Source organism: Microtus ochrogaster, chromosome 1, assembly GCF_000317375.1.
Source record: "Microtus ochrogaster isolate Prairie Vole_2 chromosome 1, MicOch1.0, whole genome shotgun sequence".
Taxonomy (NCBI): Eukaryota; Metazoa; Chordata; class Mammalia; order Rodentia; family Cricetidae; genus Microtus; species Microtus ochrogaster.
In genome coordinates, this window is record NC_022009.1 from 39,730,469 (window position 1) to 39,748,247 (window position 17,779).

Sequence of the window (17,779 nt, forward strand, 5' to 3'; positions counted from 1 at the left end):
CACACTACCTCCCCAGATGCACAGCCTGGCAATGCCTAGTGTTCTGTCCGGTACCCACTCAGAGCCCTAAGCTCATATCTGTAGCAGCAGGCCATGACACTCTGGAAAAGAGAAGCCATGTCATGTACATTGCAATTTTATGCCCCAAGAAGCCTGAAGCAGGAAGGATGCTGAAGCCTGCGCTGCCTACCAGCAACATGGCTGCTCCCTATGAGTCTCCTGAGTAAGTGGAGTAAGGACTGGTGTTGCCTCCCCCCATCCTCAGTGTGTAGTGGCTTTGAGAGCAGCAGAGGTTCTCAGAGACAGAGCAGACCCAGAGTGTGCCTCGTCTCACACCCTGAGCAGAGATTGGTTGGCACCAGGGCTAGAGATCATGATAGGAACAAGTTCACGAGCAGCTGAGGCCAGCAGTGGATGCTCCAGGAATCTCCTCTGCTGCCCTCCCTGGTCTCCAGTGAGTGATGTCTTTCTCCTACAGGTGGTCCACAAGGCTGTGCTGGACGTGGCTGAGAGAGGCACAGAAGCAGCGGCTGCCACGGGATTATTGATGAGAGGATCGGCTCTAATTAGGAATCCTTTGAGAGTGAATTTCAACAGGCCATTCCTCATGATTATCTCTGACACAAATACTCAGACTCCACTCTTTATGGCCAAAATCATGAATCCCAAGGGAAACTAGAACTTCCCAAGTGGTGAGGCTTCCTCCTGGGACCCGGGATTAAGTTTGTGTTTGGATCTCTATGTGTATGATGGCTATCCCATGCTCTGATTGGCTGTGCTGTGCCCGGATTGGACAGGACAATGACTAACTGTATGACTGTATGCACAGGGTCCTGTGGACAGTCAGTGTCAGGTTCCTGTCCTCGTGCAGCACTAGCTCATGCTCCTGAGACTGAACTCTGTCTTTGCCGCCCCTCCCTGCTGCTGCTCCTGAATCGACTTCTACACAAAGCCTGGAGCCTGGCAGGTAGTCACAGTCCCTATCTAGGCTGTGGTTATGTCTGCCTTCAGCTTGACAGGCTTGATGGAAATATGTAAGCATGTAGGCGTCCATGGAGACCTCAGACCCAGGACTGAGCAGAGAAACTGCTGACTGAGTCTGTTTCCAGAATCTTGGACCAATTGGTGCCCAGTTCCTGCCTCACACTATCCCTCTTCCAGGCTCTGCCACCTGACCTGTCATAGCCTCCAGGCCCTGCCCACATCTGGCACTGTGTTACAGCACCCATTCCTGCAGCTGCATGGAGTCAGTTTGGCAGCTCAGCTCCTTTCCTCCTAGTGCACCTACTTAGGGGAGAGGAGCCATTTTATAGGTTCTTCACTGATCAACCTCACACCACAGATGGACACCACCTCCTTCTTTACCCAAAATGCAGCCCTTGGAGCAAATGATCAATAAACATATATCTGCATGGAAAGTGATCAGATAGTGTTCACTCAGCTCCTGTACGCTGGGGTGTGGCCTCCAGTGACAACAGGGTGGGAGAGATTGTCACTCACATTGTGTGAATCATGTGATGAACCTCTGACATATATGATAATATCTGTCCCTTTTATGGATGAGGAACCTGAGGCACAGAGAAGCTTTATCACTATCCTATAACATCACAGCTCAACATTATGACTGACAGGATGTTCTCCCAAGAGTCCTGATGCCAGAGGAACAGTCTTCCCCAAGTTGATATTCTTAGCTCAAGAGATCACCATAGTGGTGAGCGGAAGGAACATTTAACAAAGCAATGGATGCTTCCCAGAGAGCACCCAAATGAGTCTAAGGATCATGTGACCTCGGTACTGAGGTCAGAGGAGGATGAGAAGGTGGTCAAATGACCAGAAAAATGCTTTTGGCAGGGCACATAGCAATGGAGGTATTCTAAGAATAACTGGGTGTTTAGGAAAGAAAAAATAATCACCAAATGGCAAATATGGACCCTAGGAGAATCCTGAAATGACTCAGAATGACAGGGAGCTCTGGAGGGGTGAAAAGCTGTTCTTGCCCTGGGATCCTCAAGCCGCTCCGGGCAAACGTGGGGAAATGCACTGAGGGCAGCTGCAGGAAATAGGAGGCCACATCTGGAGTGAAAGTGGGTGATTTAAACTCAAAAAGAAGCTGGTTTTGTACCTAGATAGAAGACAAAATGAAGTTAAGTTTCTTTGAGTTATGGTCTTGAGTGTCTACAGAGATTCCATCAGCCCTGAAACACTACTGGAGGCCTGCACAGAGAGGGACATTTGTATGTTCAATTTGAGACATCTTGAGTCTCAAGGCTTCTGAGACACACACTGAGCAGGAGGACATGTGATTGCAGACAATCACAGCCTGAGGGTCTCACACAAGATTGCCTTCCCCTTTGAGCACTGAGACACCACCCATGGTGGCCACTGAGCGAGAAAGAGGAGACCCATGTATTGGAAGCAGCTTTGTCCCAATAGTTTCACTATGTCCAATCAAGTCCCTGAGGTCACCACCTCATGAGTTCCATGAGCACTGGCATGGTGCAGCTGCGTCCCTCCATCCATCCTAGTTCAAACCCGGAATCTAAGGTGCCTGGTGCTGAAGACATCTCATGCTGCTGGGAGCTGGGTCTGAACACTAAGTGTCATTATTAGGATTCACTATAGGAATGAATGCTACAGGACAAATCTCTACCTAAAGGGAATTTATTGGAAAGATTTAAAAGCCCTAGTCCAATTAGTCCAAAATAGCTGTCTCCAAATAGAAGAGTCAGGAATCAAGTGTTGTTTATTCCACAAGCCGAGAAGTCTCACCTGGTCTTAAGTATGTGCTGGAATCTTAAAGAAGTAGCTCTGATGGCAGTGAAGGAATGGACTTGCCAGTGAGAGCGAGAGGAAGCAGGCAAAGAAAGCAAGCATCCCTCCATGTCCTTTATATAGGCTGCCTGCAGAAAGTGTGGCCCAGATTAGAGGTGAATTTCCCACCCCAAAAGATTCAGATTAAAAGTATCTCTTGCCACTCTAAATAATTTAATTAAGAAAAATTTTCTCATAGTTGTACCCAGCTTCTTGGTTACAGTTAATTCCAAATGGAGTAAAGTTAACTTTAATCCATAAACCCATCACAAGTTCACCCCTTTTCAACTTAAAATGCTATCGTATCTCTATAAATTATGCTCAATTTCTGCTATGGTAATACTATAACCAGGTCTGAGCTATGTCTCAGAAAGTTTAACTATTACACGGATAAAAACAGGTCACAGTTACATCAATCATAACTCTCCTTCATTCCCCCACAGATCCATTACTAACATTATAATAGACCATGTTTATTAAGAAGCATTGTTTTAGTATCTAAAACTTGAATATTATATCCACTGATATTCTCTTAATTGATGTTACACTATATGATGAATAAATTGAGAAAAGAAAACATATATCTGTACAAACACATTCTTAATCAGAAAAGAACAGAAACCCACGTGTCAATAATAACCCTCATTTCTGCAGCCACCTTTGCTGGCATTGCTAACTGTGGTCCTCCTTTGCTCCCTCTGTATTCCCTGCACACTCAGCGAACACCTCACCAGGTCTTCACTCTTTCCTGCAGACATGACCCAGGCCTTCATGCCCTTTGTCATCCTGCCTGATTGGTTTCTTGAAGTTTCTCATCTTTAATCTCAAGATGTGGTAACACAAAGAGATGTCCTAAAGGATCACATGACCTCCAGACATAATTTTTCTCCCCTCAGCTGTGGACAAGCATAGAATTCTGCTTGGTAATCAGAAAATTCGTTTCTACTAACACAGTTATATTACGAAACTGTTAGTAAAAAAAGCCATCAGAAACCTAAACATCCAGGCGAGTCTGATTTTTCAATTCAGTGGAATGTTGTACTTCTTGGCAGGAGTAACCCAATCTCTAGAACTAGTTTCTAGGCCAGGCCAACAGGATGTAAGATAAGGGATAATAATCAAATATCTTCATAGTATGTCACTAGGGATGTGAATGAATGGAAACATAACCCTTTTCACCTCTTAACTACTGAACTTGTGGATTCTGGCTACAGGAGATACCATGCTATGTATTAGACAATGATTCAAAGCATACACCACCTTCTGGAAAGCCCTGCCCCAGCCCTCCAGAATGCTGCCAAATAATTGGCAAAGTAACTGTGTTTTCAGAAAGCCATTCCATCTTTCCATCAGGACAGCTGCTTCAGAATGGTAGGGAGCATGTTAAAGCCTGTGAATTTCTTGATTCAGGGCACCATGCTGTCATTCTTTGCCTGTAAAGTGAGTTCCTAGGTCAGAAGCAATATTGTTTGAAATAACATAACCATGGTTACGTTAAGTAAGTTAGGTAAGTCTATGGATGATGGTTTTCGTAGAAGTAATGCATTCAAAAAAGGCAAATTCATAACCAGAGTAATTATCTACTCCAAAAGGAAAAGGAATTGTTCTTTTCACAGAGAAAGATACCCAATATATCGACCCTGCCTCCAGATGGTTGTCTAGATGTCCAGGAGATGGTGTCCTACCTGGAGCTCAGTGCTGGTCTCTGCTGCTGCAGATCTGTTACTCAGCAGCAGACACTACAAGGTCAGTCTTGCAGGCCTTATCAGAAGTTAAACTTTATAGATTTGCTTAGGGCTTTGAAGACTCTTGGACTGAGTATCCTAAACATCTGTCTATAGTAATAGTAGAGGGGATAGTGAGAGGATTATTGTGCTTGTGATTATTAATAGTGATTGGATATTGTTAGTTTTTGTGTGGGTTTGGTGAATAAATATTTTGGAATTATTGTTTGTAGGGAATGTGCTGAGGTTGAGTAAATCAGGCGAGAATAGAAAAATAGGTTGATTAAAGCGGTGGCTGCTATTAATGTAGCTAAAATTAAGTTGTTATTTTTAGGAGTTCTGTAATGATAGCTCATTTGGGTAAGAATCCTATGATTTGGGGTAGCCCTCCTGTTGATGGAAGGGTCAGTGAGATTTTGGGGAATGCTATTGGTATTTTATTTTATATAGGTGATATAGAGGTGATTATGTGAATGAGTGGGAGTGAAAGATTATAAATATAGGAATGGTTATCAGAATGTAAATTAGGAGATTTAGGATTGTGAGGGATGGGTTGTAGGGTAAGATAGAGATTATTCAGCCTCTGTGAGTATTGGATGAGTAGGCTTTAATTTTTCGTGTTTGTGTTTGGTTTAGTCTGTTTCAGGCTCCAATAAGGACTGATATAGTGGCTGATAGGATCAAAATTTTAGGGTCTATCAGTTCATGGACCTGAATAAGATTGATAGTGGGGTTGCCATTTTTTGTCATGTCAGTAGAATTAGGCCTGTGTGTAGTTTAATGCCTTGTGTTACTTCTGGTAGTCATGAGTGGAAGGGTGCTAGCCCTAGTTTAATTGCTAGTGAGGTAAAGGTTAGTGTGAGGATGCTGTTGTTAGTTTCAGGTTGGAATATCCATCGTCTTAGCTATATAAAATTTATAATGATAGAAAGTAGAAGAATTATCGAGGCAGTGGCTTTGGAAAGGAAATATTTTGTTGCTGCTTCTGTGGATTGTGGATTTGATTTGTTATCTATTAGTGGAATTATGGCTAGGAGGTTTATTTCTAGAGCAACTCATATAATGAAGAGATTGGTGACTATGGGTCCTGATATGATTGTGACGTAAATGATGAGAAGTGTGATTGGATGAATTAGTACCGGAAGGGTTTAAGCCAACATTTTGGGATATAAACCCAATAGCTTTATTAGCTGACCTTACTCATAGAACAGGGTGCAATGGATAGCCTGGAGAATTTTGGATTCTTAGGTATAGGTTCAATTCCTAATGTTGTAGAAATAAGAGTGTTTGAAATTCTGTTATTTACTTCATCAGAGGAACTCTTTTTCAAACATATTTCTAGGTGTAAGAGTGGGGGAAGCTTGCTATGAAGATTGGGATTAATATGTCATATGCAAAAGGCCAGAGTGAGAGGTAGGAATTTTTTTCTTAGCTGGTGCATAAGTTGGTCATATGAAAATCATGGGTAAGATGCTCAGATTCATAGGAAGAGTGTGATTAAAAGCAGGGCTTTTATTATGAAGTTTATGGTGTAAAGCTCGGGGCTATGTGGGTTATGAAATGGGCCTATGAATACAATTTTTGATAGGTTGTTTATTAGGATATTATTTATTTATTCAGCTATGAAGAATAGTGCAAATGGTCCCGCAGCGCATTCAACGTTGAAGCCTGAGACTAGCTCTGATTCTCCTTCTGTTAGGTCGAAAGGGACTCAGTTAGTTTCTGCTAAGATTAAGATAAATCATATTATGTCTAGGGGTCAGGCTGGTACTAGAAGTCATGTTGATTCTTGTGTATATAGTAATAATTGGATTGAGAATGATCCGATTATTAGAAGTACAGATAGCAGAATGATTGCTATTGTTATCAAACAATGAGGTTGTTTGAGCTATGCTCGTAGGGCTCCAAATATAGAGTATTTATTTGGAGTTGAATGCTCACCCTGATCATAAAATGGAGTAAACTGATGGGTTTGATATGGCTTAAAGAAACAGAATTCCTAAGTTTAGGTTGACTGTGGGTGAGGTATTGGCAGTGGAATCCATAGACTTAGGGCTGGTGAGAGGGATGAAGTGGATGTGATAAGGAATAGGGCTGTGGAGGTGGCTAGGGGTCCTAGAGGTTTTTTAATGAATAGTTTTATTGCATCTGCAAATGGTTGGAAAATTCCGTAAGGTCCTACAATGTTTGCTCCTTTCCATAATTGTATATAGCCTAAGATTTTCTGTTCTATTAAAGTAAGGAACACCATGGCAATTAGTACTGGAATTAGGAGGGTTAGGATGTTAATGAAACACACTATTAGGGAGAGGGTTTGAATCTCTAGGATCAAGGTTTTCTGTCTTATGCAATTTCCGGACTCTGCCATCCTAATTATATGCTAGTCTAGGGTGATGGTTCTACAAACATTAAATTGAGATAACTTCACATATTAGTTTGTGGGCGCTATTGTTAAGGAAGCCCCATTTCTCTTGTCGTTTCGTACTGGGAGAAATAGTTAATAGATAAAAACCCACTTGGATTGCTCCAGTCTGAACTCAGATCACATAGGACATTAATCATTAAACAAACAAACCATCAATAGCTGCTACACCATTGGGATGTCCTGATCCAACATAGAGGTCGTAAACCCTAATTGTCGATATGGACTCTCAAATACGATTGCACTGTGATCACTAGGGTAACTTGTTCTGTTGATCAAAAGGTTTTGGGTCATTTAAATTTTTGGTCACTTTGACTTGTGGGTCTAAGTTAAAAATCATTCGGAGGTTGATTTGTTCTCGAGGTCACCATACCAAAATTGCTAGCTTATGTCTTAGAGTTTGGTCCAGTAGAGAGGTTTGTTGGAAATTTAAGCTAGTAAATTAAAGCTCCATAGGGTCTTCTTGTCTTATTATATTATTTCCGCCTCTTTATGGGAAGGTCAATTTCAGTGATTGGAGTGAAGAGACAGTTGAGTCCTCGTTTAGCCATTCATTTAAGTCCCCAGTTAAGGAACAAGTGATTATGCAACCTTTGCACGGTCAGCATCCAAGTCCACCTTGACACATACCATGTCTCCTTAATGCAAGCTTAACCTCTGATTAAAGGCAACACTCAGGTCTTAGCTATTTATTACATGGCTTAACTCTCCCATGTACAACTATAAATACAGTATTTTTTCATATGTCATAATCATACCTAGTACTATATAACTGCTTTTGATCTGACTAGAAATGTATTCTTAGTTTTATAATAGGTAGTGATATCCCTTCAGAGTCATTCTTTTCATGTGTCTAACTTAAATAATATACCCACTCAACAGGCACAATTGGAGGAGCTAAATGACAGAAAAGTAAACAAATTTTATATGACAGCAGGGTAGGGAACTTTGAACTGATTGAGTTTGTCTAGACTGAGGGGAACTGGGTGCCCTTGCCTGAGGTCAGTTCTGGGAAGGTTTGCATGGCTCCTGGTAAACAGAAATGCGCCAAAGGTGACTTTTTACTCAACCAAAATCTGTCTTGTTAAGACCAGACCCTCCATTTTTGGGAAAGCAGCTTTGGATCTAATCCCAACCTGCAGAGTCTCTAACCCCACTGTGACAAAAAAAAAAACAGCTCTGAAACCAAAGAGATTGAGAAATACTTTCTTCTAGAGTGTGATAAACAATCTGAGAACACAGATTTAGGTTACCCAATTTCCTATGCCAACACGGAAGCAGTTTCACAAGAACTTCGTAGCTTATCCAAACATAGAAAGTCACAAATCAAGGCAAGTTTAAAATGCAAGAGTGAGAACCTCAGAGAGGCAGGTGCATCAAGATGGGGGAAGCCTCTCTGCGGGCTGAAGATGCTGTCTGCTGGCATTCCTACTGTTTGTAAGATGTCTATAAGTTAATAGAGTCTATTGTCATGGGATTGAGTTCTGACACAGAGAGAGGCAAACATGGCTGTTGCAGAGAGGCAGCACTTAGCCCACGAGAAGGCAATGAACCTCTGCTCCTGCAATGTTCCCATCTCTCTCCAGTACCGAAAATCATATCAGTCACTAAGGTTCTGCAGACACAGAATCCTTTTAGGGGTTTCCTTTCAGTGCCACAAGGCAGCTTCCCTTCAAAGTCAAATGCAAAAGACGACACAGAGTCTCTGCTGAGAAAATGTCTATAGCTTCCAGACAGGACGGTTACATGGATGCAGGTTTGGTTTGTCAGCATTGAGGCCGGTGTTTATTAACGTGTGAGTTCCCCTAAAGAAATCCTGAAGCAAAGACACAGAGTTGTTGTGTTCTTTTCAAAGTAACTTAGAAATACAGAACAAATGTTAGCTTCAGCCCTACCTGGTAAAGAGGAGGGCAGGGATCTGCACACTCTTATTGCTCCTGAATGCCCTGGATATCCAGTAAGCTTGTTTACAACACTTTTGGGCAATTTCCCATCAGGTGGCTCTGCTAGCAGAAACCTGAAATGCACGTTACCAGAAATCCTTCTGTCTGTCCATTTCCAGTCAGAGCACACAGCACAGCTTGTGTGTGCCAGGATTTCCCAAGAAGAGGGAGGAGTCCATGGTGGGAATAAATAGGCATCAGGGTGCACTGGACAGAGCTAAGCAGTAGGAAGGCAGCAACAACCAACATCAGAACTCAGTTGTCCCAGAAGCTGGCAGCAGTCATCAGCTCTCAGGTAATGCCAAGTATTCCTACCCTCGGGGAACAGAGGAACGACCTTCCCAGGACTATGTGGTTCTGGTGATGACCTAGATTCTTGGTTTGGAAGAGGAGTAATGAGTTGTTCCTGGGTCACTGAAGTGGAATCAGGGGACATTTCTGGGATGGACATAAATCTTCTCCCCAGTCTGGGTCTTTATGTTTATGGAAGATGCAGGCACAATGAACATTGCTCCTGTAGACAGAATGGAGCCTGCTCCTTTCCGCACTCCACAACGGGGAAGTTCTGAGACCTTGTCTGTCTTGCATGGGGCTGAAGGAGCTAAGGAGAGACAGTAAAGTCCCTCTGGAGGAGGTGACTTCCTCGCCATGCTTACAGTTGACAGGAAATGCCTGGGCATCAAGAACCCACTTCCCTTGTAGTCCCGTGGCCGAGCAGAGGGTCTTCAGCCTCATCTGGGGAAGGGAGAAAGCAGTAGCTCAGCCACTGAGCCAGGCCTCCTGCTGCACACATGGAGCAGCCCCTTTCCTCTGGAAACAATTCTGACGCAAAATAGTGTTCAGTGCTTCTCAGAAAAAATGCTTGCATTGTAGGAAGTAAACACGGAGTAAAGGCAGCCAACTAACTGAGGTCCCCGGCTCCTCTGCAGGAGAGTAACAGCCCTGGGGACAAGCAGCTTAGCTCCAGCCTTCCCTTCTCTGCCCCCTCCAAATTCCTCTGTGTTCTTCTGATCTAATCTCCCCTCCACCTTCCATTTGGCTCCTCCTCCCTCCTCCTATCTTGCTGCCCCTCTTTCTTCCATTTTCTCACTCCGTGATTCCTCCAGCTCTCTGTCTCCTCCCTTCCCTTCTTCCTCTCCCTCCCATGTATTTACCGTCCACTTTCACCTTTGGACACCTGAGCAAAGGGACAGAGGCTAAAGGTGGGTGCCTGTGTTTACCATGATCACAAGTCTACAACTGTAATCCTTTAGGATGCCCATGGCTCCCACTCCAGGGGCATAGGGAAGAATAGCCATCTAGACGTTCCCTACAACTAACCCCAGATATCCCCATAATAAGTCAGACAACTGTCAATAATGGAACCTGGTCAGTCACCAGGCTGTCCAAAGAGATCCACCCATTGGCTTGCTACCACACAGCCATGCCAGGAGCCCAAACCAAATCTGGTCCAGGTGTCATCTTTCTTCCCACCAGGAGGCCTTCCAAGCCTGAGGTGGAAACCACCCTTTAGTCGCTGGCAGCACTAAAAGAACCTTCCCTGTTTGTCCTTCTCCCTCCTGTTCCCAGGGTTGCCAAGGCTGTGGCACCACACCAGATGTCTCCAGCGCTGCCTCTCAATTATTCCTCCTCAGGCTTCATGCACCAGACTCAGTCAAGGGCCTTGGGATTTCCCAGGTTCGCATCAAGAGGCTCGGTTAGGGCCTGTGCTAACTACTGCTGCAAGGGTCCTAAGTTCTACCTACAGGGAGGAGAGACATGGGGGAGTGCAAAGGAGGAGGGTTCTCCTTTAATGTATCCTTCTGCAGAGAGAGAATGAGAGAAAATATTCTGATCAGCCAGGGCTCAGCCCACCCTACACCCCTGCTGCACTTATGGCTTGCTCTGTGACCTGGGATGTCCATGCCCCATTCTGGATCTTGGTTCTCTGTAGGGAGATTGGCTGCTGTGGCAGCACTTCCTCCAGTGCTGATAACAGAGAGCACATGACAAGGCGCTGCCATCTGGGGGGCCAGAGCACCTCCAATGCACCTTCAAGGAGGCAGCAGGGGCAGCAGAGCAGGGACACAATGTAGCCCTGTGGGAGGACACGGAAATGCTCAGGACACCACCTTGCCTTCCCAGACTCAAAGGAGCTTTGCTTTTCAGCCTGGAGAACAGAGAAGATGGTGGTCCTCCGTGTAGCTCTGGGGCTCTTGATGGTGGTGATCTGCCCTGCTGTCATCTCCCAACAAGATGGCACACCGGGAAGTAACACCAAACTTCAAGTAGACCAAATCAATGGGACGCGAGTGGACAGTCTAACACTGGCCTCCATTAATACTGACTTCGCATTCAGCCTCTACAAGGAGCTGGCTTTGAAGAATCCAAATAAAAACATCGTCTTCTCCCCACTCAGCATCTCAGCTGCCTTGGCCGTCCTGTCCCTGGGAGCAAACAACAACACCCTGCAAGAGATTCTAGAAGGTCTCAAGTTCAATCTCACAGAGACCCCTGAGGCAGACATCCACCGGGGATTTGGGCAGCTCCTCCTCATGCTCAGCCAGCCAGGGGACCAAGTGCAAATCAGCACAGGCAATGCCATGTTTGTTGAAAAGCGCCTGCAGATACTGGCAGAGTTCAAGGAGAAGACAAGGACACTGTACGAAGCCGAGACCTCTGCGACTGACTTCCAGCAGCCTCATGAGGCCGAAAAGCTCATCAATGACTATGTGAACAAACAGACCCAGGGGAAGATCAAGGACCTGATCTCAGGCCTGGATAAGGACACAGTAATGGTGCTGGTAAACTACATCTACTTTAAAGGTAGGATGGGCACTGGGTGGGGAATGGAGGGTAAAGATATTATCTGGGAACCTTGGATCCTTATGCTGACCCCTGGGAAGGAGGGGCTCACACCCTGGAGGCAGGGGTGGCTCACATCTCTCTACCCACAACCCCTAGGATTTTTTGATATAGTAGTGTTTCCTGGTACATGCTCATCAGAAGCCCTCAGGTCTCGGTGTAAAAGTGCTGAATTTGACTGTGACTTAAACTTACTCCCTAGCAGAATACATAGCTCCCAAGTCCAGTCCTTCCTGAGTGTGCAGAAGCTGTGATTTCTCCCTGCAGAGACCGGGTCCCTTATTCTGCCCACTCCAGCATCTCTAACATGCTCTTGTAGAAGGTGTCCATCCCTGGTAGAGAGCCTGTTCCTAGGAGGGTCCCAGTGTGCTGGGGACTTTGTGACCTAAGGAGTGTGCCTGCCCACTCTTAAGAGGGAATGTAGCCTGGCCCATAAGCCCTGAAGAGCCCCTAGGGCAATTCCTATTCAGTACCTCTCCCTGGAGCCATTTCTGGAATGAGCTGGACCTGGGCTGGGAAAGCAGGGATGCAGGAGACTAACAAGAGAGCAGTATCAACCAAGCCGTATTTAGTGCGTGGCTGCTTTGGGGAATTTTGCTTCTGTAAACTAACTAGCCCAACAGCATGAAGGTCAGAATTCCAGTCACATGTCAGGGCCAGCAACCCTGAACAGATTGCGTGCAAGGGAGTTGGGAGACACAGCTGGAGTTGTAATGGCTAAGGATAGTGAGGGGACCTCCAGAGTCTACACCCACAACACCCTGCCTGATAGAGACCAGGGCCCAAGGTGACAGCCCAGAACTGGTGCCTGACAGAAGTCGTGATGTAATCATATGGGGTGGGTCTAGGGTTAGATTACAGATAGTCTAGGGCAGGCTGTGAGTTGTCGGCAGAAAATCAAAGTGGCCATGGACAGAAACAGGGACTAGGAGGACAGAGGACATAAGGACAAGTTGGGTGCAGAACTGCTGTGAGCTGGGAATGGTGGAAGCAGAGTGATGAGCTGAAGGAAGGCTGGGTTGTCTCTAAGCTTAGGACCCATAACCAAGATGGCTGCCTGTGAGATAGGGATGCTTGTTTAATCTACTACTAGATCCCAGTTCAAGAAATTGTCTCAGTACTAAGTCCTGCAGACTGTGTTGGTAATGGGGACATAAACTAGGAATCCATGATAACTCAGGACAGGATATCTGTGGAGGTGGCCACAGCCCCTGTGTGAGCCGAGGACATATTAGTCACACTTATCCCACAATCTGTGGATTCATGGATTGCTCATGGTGTGGGAGAATTCAGTCTCTTTCGTCCTGTTTCTTCTAAAGCCTGTCCCAAATCATTGCCTTCTAGACGTGTTTCCTCCTGAGGAAGAAGGGGTCCCCAACTCTCCCCACAATCCAATGTCATCACTTTCATCTCATGTCTGTTACACTCCCCAGGCTCGGAACCCTAACAGTTGCTCGAAACTCAAGTAACCAGGCTTTGATTTTAATTTCTCCTTTTCCAAACCAAGCTTGGAGTTTCTTCTCACCTTTCGGAGCTTGTCCACCTCCAATGCAGCATTTACCACCCCTGAGTGACACTCTGTGTTGTGGAAGATAGATTGATTGCTGTCACACATAGAAGCTGAGCAGAAATTGGATACGGTGAGTCTCTCAGGTGATGTTATTATTAATCCCTTTCATCTTTAGGAAAATGGAAGACTCCCTTTGACCCTGATGATACTTCCGAGTCCAAATTCTACTTGAACAACAGGAAGTCTGTGAAGGTGCCCATGATGAGCATTGAGGACCTGACCACACCCTACTTCCGGGATGAGGAGCTGTCCTGCACTGTGGTGGAGCTGAAGTACACAGGCAATGCCAGCGCCCTGTTCATCCTCCCTGACAAGGGCAAAATGCAGCAGGTGGAAGCCAACCTGCAGCCAGAGACCCTGAGGAAGTGGAGGGACTCTCTGAGTACCAGGTGCATGTCTGCAGACCCAGAGCTGTTCTGGCTCCATATGCTGCTGTCGGCCTGAGGCCCAGGGTCCCTGTACCTCACAGTCTCACTGGTACCCAGTGTAATGGGTAGAGAATCAGCAGGGACAGTTGGAGCAGAGGTGAATTTTTCTTCTCTGACTCAGTAGTTTGGGGCCTGATTTTTCTGTCATTTTTGTTGTTGACAAGATGACATCAGCTAGAGCAGGAGCTGAGGATTTCTCTGTGTCTACCAGGCTGTGGTTACAGGGAATCTTGAATGGGCAATTGAAGGCAGAGGGGGTGAGGTTTAGGAAAGATCAGCTCTGAGAATCAACTCTCCCCTGTGAGGCAATCTCATTCCTCATCTCTCATTCATCACCAGTAGTGTACTGAATGACTTGCAGACCTACTATGAGCTGTGTTCTGATTTAGATTCATAGAGTATATCAAAGACTAAAGTGTGAACTCTCTTAACCTCGTGGGCTCATCTTGTAATTGCGGATCAGAGAGAGCAGAGACAGAAATACAACCGATTATTATTTCATTTGTTAACCGCTGAGAAGGGGTGAGATTAAGAAGGGGAGGGTCCAGGACTAAGGAAAGCTAGAGTCAGATGGGGTGGAGAATTTGAAATAGGTGGGTGATTAAATGAAGTCAGAGGGTCCACAGGGCAGGGAAGGATTGCATTTTGTGGGTCTTGGAGGAGAGCATTCTCAGGAGAGGAACAGCTATTACCAAGCCATGCTGCCTGCCCCCTTAAGCACTCTCAGGCTCTGATGGATAATTAATTCATTCCAAAGAGCAATTCAAGTGGTCTAGCATGGACGGAAAGAAGGCTGCTTCCCAGTGAGAGGGCTGCCTCTGGTTTCCTAGCTACAAGGTATGTTGATAGGGCAGTGCAGTCCAGTGACTCTTACAATATTTCTTTCCATCCTCAGGAGGATTGATGAGTTCTACATGCCCAAGTTCTCCATCTCCACAGACTACAGCTTGGAGAAAATCCTTCCACAGCTGGGCATCAAGGAAGTCTTCTCCACACAGGCTGACCTGTCTGGGATCACAGGGGCCAAGGACCTGAGCGTCTCTCAGGTAAGGCAAGGCACACTGGGTGGTTCCCCTTGGTGCCTGAATGTGAATGATGAAGGCCAAGTGTGTGGAAGACGGCAAATGTGTGAGAAAGCCTGCATTTCTGAGATTCCCTCATCCTGGGAAAGGCAGGTTACAGCCTAGATACATATACTCCTGCTGGATACCATGCAGCCAGTTCCTCCTCTGTCCCCGGAACATAATGTCACCCAGGAGCCTTGTTGGGAAGGAGCCTGTGCTTGGTTTTCAACCATCACTGGCACCAACCAGTGCTGTGGTGCGGATGCCACACACAATCCACTGCTCGGCAGAAGCACTTCCAGCCTCAGCTTCTTCACTGCAGAGCTGGCCCAGAACCGCCTGATTAGCACACAGACCAGTAGCAGTGAAAGAAATAACAAGGGATGAAGGGCAGTGTGGTGAAAAGGCTAAGAATAGGAGAGGAGATGCCTTAGGATCTCACACTACATCCCCAGATGCACAGCCTGGCAATGCTTAGTGTTCTCTACATTGCCCACACAGAGCCCTGGGCTCTGATCTGTAGCCGCAGACCATGGCAGTCTGGGAAAGAGAAGCCATGCCCTGGGCATTGCTATTATATGCGTCAAGGAGGCTGGAGCAGGAGGGATGCCAAAACCTGCACTGGCTGCCAGGACCCGGGCAGTTCCCTGTGTGTCCTCTCAGAAGCTGCCCGTGGAGTAAGGAGAGAGTTACTTACTCCCATCCTCCAGTTTGTGGTGGGTTTAGGACAACACAGATTCTCAGAGACTGAGCATTCCCAGGGTGTGCCTCATCTCACACCCAGAGCAGAGACCTAGAAACCCAGGGGTAGAGCTCATGGCAGGAACAAACAAGCTCACCAGTGTCTGAGGCCAGCAGTCGATGCTTGCTCCAGGAATCTCCTTCCTGCTCCCCCCCTGGTCTCCAGTGAGTGATGTTTTTCTCCTACAGGTGGTCCACAAGGCTGTGCTGGACGTGGCTGAGACAGGCACAGAAGCAGCGGCTGCCACAGGAGCAAAAATCGTATTTCTTTCTGCAAGAATTAACCCGTTTATTTTGAGTTTAGACAGGCCATTCCTGATGATTATCCTTGACACAAATACTCAAGTTGCCCTCTTTTTGGCAAAGATCATGAATCCCAAGTGAGACTAGAACTTCCCAAGTGGTAAGGCTTCCTCCTGGGAGCCAGGGATTAAGTCTGTATGTGGGTCTCTATGTGCATTTTTTTTGTCCTCCATGCTCTGATTGGCTGAGGCGTGACTGGACTGGACAGTGGCAGTGACGAACTGTATGACTGTATGCACAGGGTCCTGTGGACAGTCAGTGTCAGGTTCCCGTCCTCTTGGCTGCACTAGCTCATGCTCCGGAGCCTGAACTCTGACTCCGTGGCCCCTCCCTGCTGCCTCTCCTCTATGTGCCTCTGCCCAAAGCTCGGTCCCTGGCAGGTAGACTCAGTTCCTATCTAGGCTCTAGTTATGTCTGCCTTCATGTTCCTCAGCCTTCATGGGACTATGCACACTTAGAGGTCAACCATGTTGACCTCAGGCCCTGGACTGAGAACAGAACCTGCTGCCCTGAGTCTATTTCCAGTATCTGGGAACACTTGGTACCAAGTCCAACTTCACATTTATCTTCTTCCAGGCTCTGCCACCCACTGTCCCATAAGGGGCTCCTGGCCCTGCCCACATCTGGCACTGTGTTACAGCACCCATTCCCGCAGCTGCATGGGGTCAGTTGGGCAGCTCAGCTCCTTTCCCCCTAGTGCACCTACTTAGGGCAGAGGAGCCATTTTCTAGGCTCCCCACTGACCAACCTCACCCTGCAGATGGACACCACCTCCTTCTTTACCCAAAATGCAGCACTTGGAGCAAATGACCAATAAACATATATCTGCACTGAGAATAGTCAGGCAGTGTTCACTTAGCTCCTGTAGGCAGGGGTTTGGCCTCCAGTGGCAACAGGGTAGGAGAGATTGTCACTCACATTGTGTGACTCATGTAATGAACCTCTGACCTGCATGTTTACTGCACCTCAAAGGGCTTGTGGTAAAGGCCTAGGACAAGGCCAAATGCCCCCTTTAACAAATCAGATTTGTACAAAGCTAAAAGTTATAGGAACACCCTTTCACCCAGCAGCAGATCCATTCATTCTCAACACACTGCACATGTGTATGTATGTACATATGCGTTCATATATGCTTATATGTCTATGTACAGAGAGAGAAGCTTCTCTTTATCTTTCCCCCTCTGGAATGTTTTGGAGTAAATTCTACAATTCTTGTTTTCTTAGAATATTTCCTCTCCCCATCATATAGAATCATGTGACATAAAAGCATACATTTTGAAGTAGCACGTGGGGACATTTAGCTCCGTGAGTTCCCAGTGCAGCTGTTGGCTAGGAAGGGAGCTGGAGTAAGTTAGGTTTCCAAGCACTGGTCTTTCCTCAAATAACAGAAAACCCTCAAAGTGTTTGTCAGGGAGAGCAAAGCCGAAAGTTATACCAACGGCAGCAGTAAAACATCATTAATTATGTCAACAATCTTCATAAGATGGGCTTGCCTTTCTGGGGAGGGCATTGGAACTTGAACTCAGAGCTCCACACTTCCTCAGAAAACACCCTCACGCTGAGTCACCTCAGCTCCCTCCTTACATCTTTGCTTGGACACAAGGCCTCACTGGGTTGCCCTGATTGACCTTGAACTCACTATCAGAGATTTCCTCCTTGGTCACCAATGAAGGAACAGACAAAATGACATTCAAGTGCACTTCTAACTCTCCTCAGTGTGAAAGGGCAAAGCCAGTGAGCTGGCAAGGGTGCGCTGCAGCTGGAAAAGTTCCCAGCAGGCCCGGATAGGGCATAGAGAAGCCTGGCTCTCTATCCCAAAGACTCCAGGTGGAACCTGGTCCCCCTCCCCCACTTCACAAAAGTTCCAGTGAACAAGGACCCAGCAGCTAGCCTGCCCTCTGCCTGCCCTGGCTCTTTACACCAATAGAG

General features: G+C 46.3%; 2 protein-coding genes across 2 annotated transcripts in view; both read left to right on the plus strand.

Annotated features, from left to right (window-relative positions):
* Positions 1-703, plus strand: part of LOC101992344 (serine protease inhibitor A3N-like) — a 6,139-nt gene extending 5,436 nt beyond the window's left edge. The window contains exon 4 of the mRNA XM_013346600.2: positions 479-703. Coding sequence (XP_013202054.1) covers positions 479-679 — 201 coding nt within the window. The 3' untranslated portion in view covers positions 680-703. The remainder of the gene's footprint in view (positions 1-478) is intronic.
* Positions 704-8,462: 7,759 nt separating this feature from the next.
* Positions 8,463-17,009, plus strand: LOC101993087 (serine protease inhibitor A3N-like). The gene is made up of 6 exons (XM_013346593.2): positions 8,463-8,501; positions 9,129-9,195; positions 11,049-11,705; positions 13,430-13,703; positions 14,638-14,788; positions 15,737-17,009. The coding sequence occupies exons 1-6, from the start codon at positions 8,463-8,465 to the stop codon at positions 15,929-15,931; spliced, it is 1,383 nt and encodes a 460-aa protein (XP_013202047.2). The 3' UTR covers positions 15,932-17,009.
* Positions 17,010-17,779: the final 770 nt, after the last annotated feature.